This window comes from Amphiura filiformis, chromosome 6 (genome assembly GCF_039555335.1).
Source record: "Amphiura filiformis chromosome 6, Afil_fr2py, whole genome shotgun sequence".
NCBI lineage: Eukaryota > Metazoa > Echinodermata > Ophiuroidea > Amphilepidida > Amphiuridae > Amphiura > Amphiura filiformis.
This window is the reverse complement of record NC_092633.1, coordinates 29,460,210-29,472,568: the sequence shown is the minus strand read 5'-3', so window position 1 is coordinate 29,472,568 and position 12,359 is coordinate 29,460,210. Positions and strand designations below refer to the sequence as shown.

Sequence of the window (12,359 nt, the reverse complement as noted above, 5' to 3'; positions counted from 1 at the left end):
TTGATTCGTTGAAACAGATTCATTTAGTTTGTTTACTTGAGACTGTAGTTTATCCATTCGCTTATTCAGCGTGCTCTCTAAGCGTAACATAATAGTCTTTAGTTCGGCGTTGGACACGGTATCGGGTCCATCCTTTGTATTGCCCGCCATGTTGTTACTCACGTACTGTGTACTACCTGGTTCCTGTCTTCGCTGGTTTTGTATCTCAGTTGAGTCAAATTTTGATGTCCTGTGTTTCAACTGATGCGGCTTTCCACTTCGAAGATTATATGTACAATTTAGAATGTTTTTGTTCCCCTGCATACTATTTTTTTGAGATTTATGTAGGCTCGGTGGCCGAGAAAAAATTACACACGTCCGGCCATGATGGAATCCGGGTTGCCAGTACTGTAAGTACTATTGGGTTATTTAGCTGTCAGGGAGGAAAATAACATGTAAACTGGGTGGGCATTTGCCCCGGGCATTTCAACCCACCCAGTTTGCCCAACCAGTAAAGTTATTTGAGTGAAAGGAAGAATGAGGTATCAAACTACATGATGTCTATAAGCTCATGAATAAACAACCCTCTTTAATTTTTTCTCCGGTGCGCTAATACTCTCATCTAAGCGCTCAAATGACTTTGCCTAATTTTGGTATCACTGGATAGAGGAGAGCAATGGCTATTCGTTGGTACCAAATAGAACAGTATATGGGGTTGGTACATCCATAGGGGTGTACCAAAACAAAGTTTACACAAGGGCTAATCACATCTATTTGCCCCCCCCCCCCCCAGAAAACCTCATTTGAACCCATCTCGCTCAGTCAGTGTTGCCGATGCCTTACAGTCTGCCGGTTGCGAAGGCTTTAATCCCCTGTCGTTACTTTAGCACATTTTAATTAGATTACGTAACTGACATGCTCCAGTGACTGCACTGACGCTGAATAGTGCGGTAAACAACATATTGGGGTGGGGACTAAATTAAGTAATGAAGCAATCAAATATGATAAAATTCTTTGACATTTTGATTATCAACAACGTAAACTTTAACCCTGACTTTAAATCGTCGCAATCGGCCACACAGTGGCCGCGATTACGTTTTGTACACAAACTTCATCAATTCGGCATAGAAACAGTGGTGAAAAAGAACTCAAAAATCACTTTTCTTGAATTGCGCCCCTCCAGATTTCAGATTTAGGTTGAGACAAATTTTCTAGAAATTCAAACAGAATTGCAGGACGAGATATTGTTGTGAACGAAAGAGAAGAACTTTTTACTGTCGCTATGGAAAATCTCAGCCCAATAAAATCATCGATTTCAATGAACCACACAGCGCAAGATGCATGATATACGTTCGTACGCAAAACATGTACAATCCGGCACAGAAACCGTGGCGAAAACAAGGGTAAAAATACCATTTTATTTAATTTTAAATCACCAAATTTCAGATTTCGGTTGATATATATTTACTAGAAATTCACATAAAATTGCAGGACGATACGTATTTACTTTCGCTATTAAAAATCGATCTCCATGGGCAACACAACGAGCGCCTATGCGTGCTTAAACGTTTTGTTCACAAACTGTTCAATTCGGCACAGAAACCGTGGGGGTCAAATACCGAGGGTCAAATACCGTTTTATTTAATTATAAACCTCACAAATTTCAGATTTAGGTTGAGATATTTATGAGGCAAAGAGGAGCACTTTTTGCTTTCACAATAGAAAATCTAAAATTCGATCTCAATGGGCAATACAACGAGCGCCAATGCATGCTAATACGTTTTGTTCACAAACTGCACAGAAGCCGTGTCGAAAACAAATGTTAAAAATACCTTTTTTCTCCAGATTTCAGACTTAGGTTGATACACGTTGTCAAGAAATTCACAGAAAATTGCAGGACGACACGTATTTTTGAGCGAAAGACAAGCACTTTTTACCATCGCTATGGAATATCTAGAACCAATAAAATTCTTACGAAGGGGGGTTGTGCTACACTTGTTAATTAGGTCTGGTTATGTTCACAAAAAAGTGTGGCATTGTTGTCTTTTTGATATTTTGTGAGTTAAAAAGATTTCTTTCCAATATACACATATCTTATTGAAAGTGATAAACACAAAGCAGTAATTTTATCTCCCGTAACTAACTGCACAAAGCTGATTGACTTTTCATGTCGATACCCATTCACATGTGTGGAAATGAATATAAGAACATAACAAAAGAAAGATCTGTAATCTCTGTGTTAAAAAGCTACCGAGCATAAAATGTCTCATTTGCATAACAAGGAACAACTTTAATAAATTGTGGCTTGGGAGCAGTGAACGTATCTTACATCCTATGTTGCTTCCATTTCAATTTTCTGTACTGATTTGCTATGTTGTACCAAATGGGTCGTTAGTGACGAGGTATACCCATGGTATACCTCAGTGAACAGAGTACATCCAGATCTTGCAAAACATGTTTATTTCTTGACTAGCGACCCATGTTCAACCAGTCTATTCTCAAAATGAAAACAAAGGAAAACTGTAATGGCAGCATCATGTGTTGACATGAGGAGATGTATTATGTTTTCATTCATTTCCTTCTTCAACAACTTACCAAAATGTTCAATAATGTTTCCCTTTAAGATCGACGTGCAGACATCGCTAACTGCATTGACGAGAGGTGCAATCCTGATGGAACCAGCTTATGTGATAAGTGTGATGGGGAGAATGGTGATTCAATAGGAAATGCATACAAACGATCATCTGATAACAAAAGATGCATCAGTGAGTATCAGTAAAGAATGGCGAATATTTGCCTATACGCTGGCGAAGTTACGTAATTAATCGGATTAATTACCATAGGAATAGGTGAAAACAATTTTGAACATATCGCGCTGCACTACAAGCAGGTTACACTCATCACACGTGTATGTCTGCAATCATATACAGTGCACAACTTATAAGTTCCCCCTAATGCTTTTTGAAATAAATCGAAAATTAATTAACGAAATGTAAAATTGTACAAAGTTATGAGTAACCTTGTTTGTTTTACCAATCTGGGCCAATTTGTAGTGTCACACATCATTGCGTTTGGCCACAATGGTTCATTATGTAAAAAAGAGGGAGTTTTAAAAGTTGCACCTGAGTCCATAGGAGTCAATTGTCAAACAATACAGTATGTTAGGCATGTCCATGTGTTTGTAAAGAGATAACGTGGTGAAAGACAATTTCAGATACAACTTATGAAAATTGTAATGTCTAAGTCAAATTTGTTTGGGAAACGAGCACGACATAATTTATTGAAACGCAATAACTTACCAGACATTTTTCGACGGGTTTCAGCCAGATTCACTATAGACATGTCCTGACGAACAGTCGTGACACGTCGACGAGGTGCTCTCGGCTGATTTTTCACCTCTCCTGTCAACTGAAATTTTGTTCTCAATTTTCGAATTGCATTAGGCGCAACTCCCATACGACGAGCAATTTCTTTCACCGGTACATTTTCATCCAGCAAACCTATTGCTCTACCGCGAAGAAATTCGGGCAAACGCGGCATTATTGAAATGTGACTTTTCACATGTGATGAACTACTGGCGATGTGGTCTATTCTCACTGCAGTACATATCCCTTCCATCTCAGACATGTATCATTAAAAAGAAAAGAATAAAACACCTGCTTTGCTCTTCAAGAAGAAGAAGAAGAATACCAAAGATTAAGGTTTCTTTTACAAACACATGAATATCCCTGGCCTGCTGTATTGTTTGAGAATTGAGTCCTATGGGCTCAGATGCAACTTTTAACACTGTTTAAAACGGTCTCCTTTTTTACATAATGAACCATTGTGACTGAACGCAATGACGTGTGACGCTAAAATTTGGTCCACATGTGTAAAACAAATAAGGCTACCCATATCATTTTACAGGTTTGCATTTCGTCAAATAGTTTTCGATTTATTAAAAAAAATATGTAGGGGGGAACTTATAAGTTGTGCACCCTATATATTAAATACAATACTGGTCTTTTCAAAGATACTAATCTTACAGGTGCAAGTAATCAGCATATGCTATGGTAGTTAATCCGATTATTACGTAACTTCGCCAGCGTAAGCGTGTTTATAGTGGTGTACGGCATTTATACGGTATCATTATGCACATATGAGATTAGGCTGGACTGTCACTTAACCTTAATCTCGCCTGTTTGTAGAGCGACAAATAGTGCTATTTTGAATCCGATTCCGACTCAGGTTGTTGACCTCAGCGTATACGAGGTCACCGTAATGCAATATGGGAGACACACATAATGAGAACCTTATCAACCTTGTAGGTGATTTGTTATTGCAGTGACAAATTTGAGCTCGTGGAGTTATATAACCCCGCTCCACCAAATGGTGACCTTTGACATTTCTTCTTATAATTGCAGAAGGGGATGTCACAAATAGGTAAAGTATACTTTTTCTGGATCGCTGTGACAAGAGGAATAATTTGGTAAACTTTTAAACAGCTTTTGAGTAGTTTGAATTTTCACCTCTGTATGAACTTTAACCCTCCATATCTCAAAATGCCCAATGCTGACAGAGGTCCAGTAAACTCATTTTTGAAGTTGGTGGTCTTGAGAAGCGAAATCCATCAAAAACAAAATTATGGACACCAAAACAAGCTTATGTGGAAAAATTACTTTTGGCAGCTGGACTATATATTATAAGGAAATGCATCGAGGAATCCTATGGTAACGTCAGTTTTTTGTTGATAAAATTTTCGTTTTTGAAAAATTCCCCAAAATACACCTTTTTACCCTAAACAACATATAATCAAAAATAAAATCAGTTCAGAGTAGAGTTTTTCAGTTATTTTTTTTTTATAAAGTAGAGATATAAAATAAGAGAACGTTTAAAAAAAATATTTGTTGGAAATCTTTTGAAAAAATGAGAAAACCCTCCCTAGACTTTGATGTGCTCTAAACGATAGTGCAATAGTATACATGGAGAAACTTGATTTCCTTTGCATTTACTTTCGTGTCATAAGAAATAATACTGCCGAAAAATGTTATCAAACATGATATCGGTACATCTATTATTATTTACTTTGCTGTAATATCAAGGTATTTTTATTTTCATTTTAGAACAATGCTCGTGGAGAAACGACAGTAATGCCTGCTACCCAGGAACATGTAGGATCGGTAATCCAGGTATCTCTACCTGCCAGTGTGAATCCTACGTTTCTGGCCTCCATTGTACCACCAGTGAGTATCACAAAAGTGTTATTACAATCAGTAAGCGTTTGCACATTATAATCAGGCATAAACAAATTTGAGTGAAATCATTTCAAGTCACATGACTCCAATGCAACCCGTGAGTCACATAACTAAAGTCTGCACAAAAAGTAACTCAGCTGTTATAAATACGCCTATAGATTCAGAACTAATAATTGTTTTCACAATATTTCAACATAGCGAGGAGGATGAATTATTTACACGCATTTTGATACCCCATTCGTCAAATGTCGTTCAATATTAACAACACAGTAGTGCTTTTACAGAAAAATACCCGAATTTAAAAGTTGCCGTTTACAGCGATCAATGGTTAAAATGCCAGCACTGTAAACACGTAAAGCCCGCCATTATATTCGCGCTTACTTCAAATCAATACAAATAACTGCAACTTTTAAATTAGGGTATTTTTCTTTCAAAACACTGCTGTATTGTCAATATTGAACAAAATTGAACAACTGGGGTATCAAAATGCGCGTAAGTAAATCATCCTTCTTTTTATGTTGAAATATTGTGAAAACAATTATTAGTTCTGAATCTATAGGCGTATTTATAACAGCTGAGTTACTTTTTGTGCAGACTTTATTACATGCTGGTTGACAGTCACCATCTAATGAAGACGCACTGTTGTGGTGACGAAATAGACACGCTAAAGTAAATCACAATTTTGTTAAGGAAACTGTTTAACAATATATCTTACCAAATATAAGTGAAATTCGGGTAGACATAATTATACAAAGCACACGTCAATAGATAAAATCTTTCCAGATTCTGTAACATAAATTTAAAAAAACTAAACAAATCTGGGACAACGACGCAAACAAACCAAACAAAATAAACACAAGAAATAATTAACCTGCTTTCACATATCTTTCAAAATATTTTAAATTGACCTTTCCTTTCATGATCTACGTTGATTTAGCCAAAAAGGGTAATTTTCAATAATGACTAATAACTAAGTTTCACTGTAGTTTCACTGCAGTGAAAGTTAGTTTACGCGCGTATATGCGATGAAAGTTACTCGCGTATACGGGCGCGTTTACCGTAGAAACTCGCCTAATGGCGCATATGGGCTCCCTTGATAGTATTTTAGGCACATACTAAAAGTGCCCTCCTGTAAAAAAATCCCACCAGCAAGTAACAGCACGGATCCTGTTATTTACGCGCGTATTGGTAAAGAATTATGTATTTTTTCCAATATTTATATATACAGTGTAGGAGTGTTTCAAGTGTTCTTTAATATGTATATCCGGATATGATTTTAGTCAATGACGCACCAATAATATTGGAGTATCAAGCGAAAATTTCTCAAGGCCTAACAACAAGAGAATCGCCACCAAGTGCAGGAGAAAGCCCACGTAGTAATACTATGTATGTGAATATAAAAAACTTCAATGACTTCGAAGTTAGCCTGACAACATCATACCAACCAGGTCCATTACCGCTCCGACCAGCGTATCTGCACGTGACAAGCCCTGCCAAACTCGGAGTTACACAAGTTTCAGTTACAGTTACAATACAAGGTTTGTATATAATAGGTTTTTTCCATAAAGATTGTCGAAGCCGGAGTTCTAATGTTTGCACAGAGAAAATTAAAATCTACCATTTTTTGTTACCTTGATAAATGAAGTAAGCCAGACAGAACTTGGTAATGTGTTTTAAAAATATGATTTTTTCACAACGAACCACGGTCCTGGAGAGTGAAATGAAACAATACATATTTTACCGAGTGATTATATTTCGACCATTGAAAGATTTTAAAATGCCACTCATACATAAATTAAATAAGATTTCAAGAATATTTCATAATTTAACACCAAGTTCTGCCGTGGCGTACTTCATTTGATCAAACTTTTCCCGCAACTTAAAGGCCCATTCAGTGATTTAGTCATCGGGAGAATCGTAAAAATCATCAAATATTCAGATTTTGGCATCTGTGTTAGTGTCATAGATGTGCTAACATAGCCTGCTAGTGGATAAGCCGAAAGCCGTGTCTTAAAGGAAGTCTCCGGCAATCACAACATTATGCCTTATATGTTTGGAAAATTATTATCAAGCACGAATCACGTCATGGTTTTATTTTAAACAAACTCATATTGACCATAAAAACGAATAAAAACAGCCATGTCTCAACACGCGATATTTAAAATTCCTGGGCGCCGAAATTGTCTGGTGCAATGACGGCCCAAGTCCCAGTAATACAATGACGTCCCACGTCCCAGTAATACAATGAAGGCTGGCGAGAATTGAGTACAAATAACAATGACGTCATTGCCCTAGACAATTTCGGCGCAGGAATGTTGAAGATCGCGTGTTGAGAGACGACTGTTTTTATTCGTTTTTTATGGGCAATATGAGTTTGTTTTAAATAAAACCATGTGATTTCAGTCTGACATTTCTGACACGAAGATAAGGCTTAAAGTGGCATGACTCGCTCGACAACCTTATCCCAGATTTTAGTATCAGAAGAAAGCTCATATTTTTACATTACATCAAATTTAACTTAAACGCCCGAGATATTATTCGTTTAAATGGTGTGATCTGAAGAAATAGGGTGAATTGTGGTAACCACAGCAGAAATGTATGTACTATCTTATGGGCCTACAATTCAAAATTTGGACCATGTTGTTTTAATGGTAAGCCTCAATGTTAGATTGAAAACATAACATAAAAAGATTGGACCACATGACGTCGCGCGCCCGTCCAGGTACCACGTCCACATACGTCAAAATTAATCATGTCAATTTACCATTTCGGTAAATCCCATAATTCTTTGCATTTAGACCGGTTATGTCACCACGCCGATGCGTATTGTAACTGGGCTTTGAAATACGCAGTAACTAGGTTCGCTAAACGATGTGCACTTAGTTCGGCGTGACGTCAAATGACGACATTTGAGGGATAACCGCAAAGAATTATGAGATTTACCGAAAAGGTAAATTCAATGATCGGCCGTAAATTATTAAATTATTCTGACTAATGCAGTGGGATTAGGTAAATTATCTTATACTATTAAACAAAAATCACGTTTTCTCTCCTTGTTCATTTCAGAGTAAGTATATGTGTAATGGATCCAATTAATTGCCGCGAAAAATACAACAGACGGTGAATTAAAAATCGAAATGATAACATCGAATCGATTCATTCTGGACTCAGCAGTTTATAATGTCAACTAGATTTTTAAAGATGAGTATAATTAAAACAAGCAAACAAGAAAACAACGATAGGAACTTCGATTACCCTTAATTAATTTTAAAGACCACACTGTGAAGAGGTGCATAAAGCTGAAACTCATCAATGAGCCTCGGTGCAAGTCCATTTCGTCAAGGCAACAAGCCCTTCATGAGAATCCATTTACGAACTGTGAATGCTGAGAGAGTGCAAAGGATGTAATGGGTTGTACATTAAATACTGTTAATGTTTGGGATCTTTATATCCACCGTTAATAGACTTTATGAGCTGGAATTGCTCTTATTCTGCTTTTTTCCAGAATCTCTGGGGGAAGAGCTACGTGTGGACAGACCACTGGCACCATTAACAGTAAGCGGCTTTTATTTAAAAAAAAAGATCTAATGTACATTTTGTTATAGATGTGGAACTAACTTAAGGCCTCTGGTAGCAACGTTTGAACAGTATTTTTGTGGGACATGAGAGCACATCAGACATATCAAATTGCATCTGAATACGAAGAATGTGATATCAAATAATTTTGATTTTTTGAAATTCGCGATATAATACACATTTTATTTCAAATGATTAAAATTGATATTTTGATATTTAACAGTCCTCGAAGTAAACTTTATAAATCTAATGGTATGTACTTAAAGTGTATATAGCTGGGATGAAAAGCCGACGATCAATTGAATATTTTGACCTTTCTTATTGAAGATATGGATTTTTTTCCTCAAAACACCAAAAAAGGTAGCCATGTTTTAGGCATGTAGTGTAGCTTGGTTTTGAAATTTGCTTCTGCGGAATATACATTTTACTGTTGACGGTTCGTCGTCATTTTATCAATACACTTTGTTATTTATTCTGGCATTCTGATGGCGCACTATAATTTGGTAGGCCTATATGTTTCATTCTACTAATACTATTTCGGATAAATAAAGTTACTCGAAAATCTGTAAAATACTCGTATGGGATTTATGTGGTCAAAATGGTGTATTTTGACACAAGTAGGTAAATAAACTGTCGAAAAAAGGCACAATTGGATTACGATGTCGATGATCTATACTCGGGTTTTTTCGTTGCATTTACCAGAACAGATAGTGCCACACCCAATCTAAGTTTATATCAGTGCAAAAATGATGGAAAATACCCAAAAGATGATGAAACGACTTCATTTATTTATTTATAATCTCTTTGCAAACTTTAAGAAACGGTGTTTTTGTTTTTAATCCCTTTGATATTCGATCATTGGCATTGACCAAAAAATGCGCAAATGCTTATGGTTTGACATTATTTCATACTTGTTTTGTAGCAATAGATACGTTACATCAGAGTCGTGACGTAGGTATACAGCAATCCGCTTGGAAAGGTGCATTTGACTTTGACCAGCTGAATCCATCTACATTCAACAGCAATACGAGGTACGATGACATTACCAAGGGCGGGTCCATTTTTTCCTGCTCGCTTCGAGTGGAGTTCCCCCTACGAGTGGGATTTAAAAAAAAAAAATGGTGTTCCAAATCGCCAAGAAATCGTAACAAAAACTGTTTTTCATTTTGTAGAAGTAGACGCATGCCTCCTCCCCCGGATCCGCCACGGGACAGTGCAATATCCTTTCAGAGCCCTCTCAAATTGTTATTAGTGTAGTGGATATAACATAAACTCATTTATTATTTTACGCCGATCCATATTTTGATACAAGATACTTTGAGACGGTAATTGCAATGGCAAAAACATCAAGAGAGTGCTAAACTCCAAACAGCATTACCTTAATTTAAGCTCTTGTCACAGGAAGACCATTGTTAATCCACGTTTACAGAATAGTTAATGTTTTTGTTTTTAGTAAGAGATAATATGAATGTGGACTGCTTGAGTCAAATAACCAACCCACCATTTGCACTAACGTATATTGATTATTTTCTTCAATTAAACAAAATCAGGGAACTTATTATTCTATTCGGGAAATAAGTGATACCATGTCTATGATACAGGGCATAGCCAGTTTTTTAAGTCAGGGGGCAAAATAAAATTTCGGGGGCACAGGCGAAAAAAATTACAGTTGCATCATACAATACATAGAGACTGTATGTCTTCGAGCTTCAAAAAAGGCTTTATTGGGACGATGTGCCCAAAAAGTTTGTATTTTACACTATTTCGGTCCATGATCGGGCTGAATTTTGGTAGAAAAGGGGCTCCTTGCCTCTTTTCTTTTCCTTTGTCCTCCTGATTTTCTCTTTCATTTCTTGTCAGAGGGGTACTTTTTTCTTTCATTTTTTGCCTCTCAACCTCCTGACTCTCACCCTCCTGACAAAACATTTTCAACATGTTCTCCTAATATTCCATGCTTCATATCTTTGTTGCCACTGGTACAATCTGGTCTTTCGCAAAATATAGCGGTGACAATATCCCCGTTTTATTCTTGTAGATTGATGTTCGTGTAATTTCAGGTAGCACATGTCCTTGATTTAAACTGATTCAATCAGTCTAACTTGAAATCATGTTCACCGTTTAAGGAAGGCCCAGATTACCTTTTTAATGTACAAAGATAATTAAACACCACCTTAAAATTAAGTAATTTATCCCATCTGATACATTTAAGATTGATGATGAGATGGACATCTACCAATGGTGGGATAATGAGGTTATACAACAGGGACTTAAAAAACAGGGACGGTTCTTCAAGAGAAGAGACAAGAAATTACACTGGAAGAACTACAGCAGAAACCTCGTACTTCAGATTTGACTTCGATTCACCTTATCATTGCACACAGGGTGATAGTTGCCTAACTACGATGTTAGATTCTGTACCACATATTAGTACTCAGGTACGTTTTTTATTCATTAAATAATTTGACTGATCACAAATGAATTTATAAGTTGAATGAATTATTGAATTGATTGATGTTAATTTATGAATTATAAATAATTATTTTATGACCTATTAAATATTGAAAGTATTAATCAATCAAGTTGTTGAAATATTTGATTCATTGATTTGTTGATTGATTAATTTTAACAAAGTATGGCAGCGTGTATAAGTATATTGAAAGTAGGCCTCATATTTTCAGATTCTGTGTTGAGCAGCAACGTAGCCTGTGATACCATCTTCATTCAGCGTTGCGTTTAGACTCCTCCGGTCACCTGACCACTTGGTAGGTGGTCAAGTAACAGTAGATCGTCGTAGATGGAGGGCAGGTTGTGTCCGTCATCGCTGTTGAGTGTGCGTTTTTGTGTCTTGATTTCTATGGCTTCCCTTTTCTTCAAAAAAAAAAAAATAATCTTCCCTACCGATAACTCCCTCCACATTGTCCAAACTCACCTTTTTTACCAACATAAGCGTCCGTGCATTCGGGGCAACTGATTTTTGAGATCATACTCACCCATTGACCACATTTGTTGGAGTCCGGTGTTCTTTCCTTAGGATGGACTAAGAAAATGGTATTGACCGGGTTTGTGATATGCATTGATCCCGTTGTCACAAAAGATGTTAGTTAAATTTTTCGACATACCTTTGAAATAATGGGAGAGGGATGTTGATTTTGCTCAATTGTCCCGTGGTTTCTTTGCATCTTTTTTCTACGTTTGGGAGTTTGTACATCCTGGCATTCAGTGCAGTTTGACTCGACTCATTTCTTGGTGTTTCCCCCTTTGTGATAACCAGCTTGTCTAATCTACCCATATTAGCGTTCTCACAACAGACCGTTTATGCTCAAGATGGTGGTTAATTAATTAAAGTCAAAATTTAAGTGTAGGCTTCCTCTATATTTTGATTTCGTGTTGCCTTCTTCATTTACATGTACGCAAATCTTCAGAAATAAAACTTGTCCTAATGTTCCGTTTCAGTGGTGAGCTTTATGTTTGAGTGGTGTGTGCTGAAAAACCATCAATGTCATATTCATGGATGAGAACGAATGTGTCGTCGACATAATGAAACCATTTAGAGAGAGAGGAGGTCGTGTA

At 36.7% G+C, this 12,359-nt stretch overlaps 2 protein-coding genes across 2 annotated transcripts in view; both read left to right on the top strand.

Annotated features, from left to right (window-relative positions):
* LOC140154451 (uncharacterized) overlaps positions 1 to 10,850 on the top strand; it is a 108,733-nt gene extending 97,883 nt beyond the window's left edge. The window contains exons 3-7 of the mRNA XM_072177017.1: positions 2,604 to 2,744; positions 5,082 to 5,201; positions 6,494 to 6,751; positions 9,712 to 9,820; positions 10,847 to 10,850. Coding sequence (XP_072033118.1) covers positions 2,604 to 2,744; positions 5,082 to 5,201; positions 6,494 to 6,751; positions 9,712 to 9,820; positions 10,847 to 10,850 — 632 coding nt within the window. The remainder of the gene's footprint in view (positions 1 to 2,603; positions 2,745 to 5,081; positions 5,202 to 6,493; positions 6,752 to 9,711; positions 9,821 to 10,846) is intronic.
* Positions 8,692 to 12,359, top strand: part of LOC140155239 (uncharacterized) — a 45,081-nt gene continuing 41,413 nt past the window's right edge. The window contains exons 1-3 of the mRNA XM_072177993.1: positions 8,692 to 8,768; positions 9,712 to 9,820; positions 10,999 to 11,224. Coding sequence (XP_072034094.1) covers positions 11,003 to 11,224 — 222 coding nt within the window. The 5' untranslated portion in view covers positions 8,692 to 8,768; positions 9,712 to 9,820; positions 10,999 to 11,002. The remainder of the gene's footprint in view (positions 8,769 to 9,711; positions 9,821 to 10,998; positions 11,225 to 12,359) is intronic.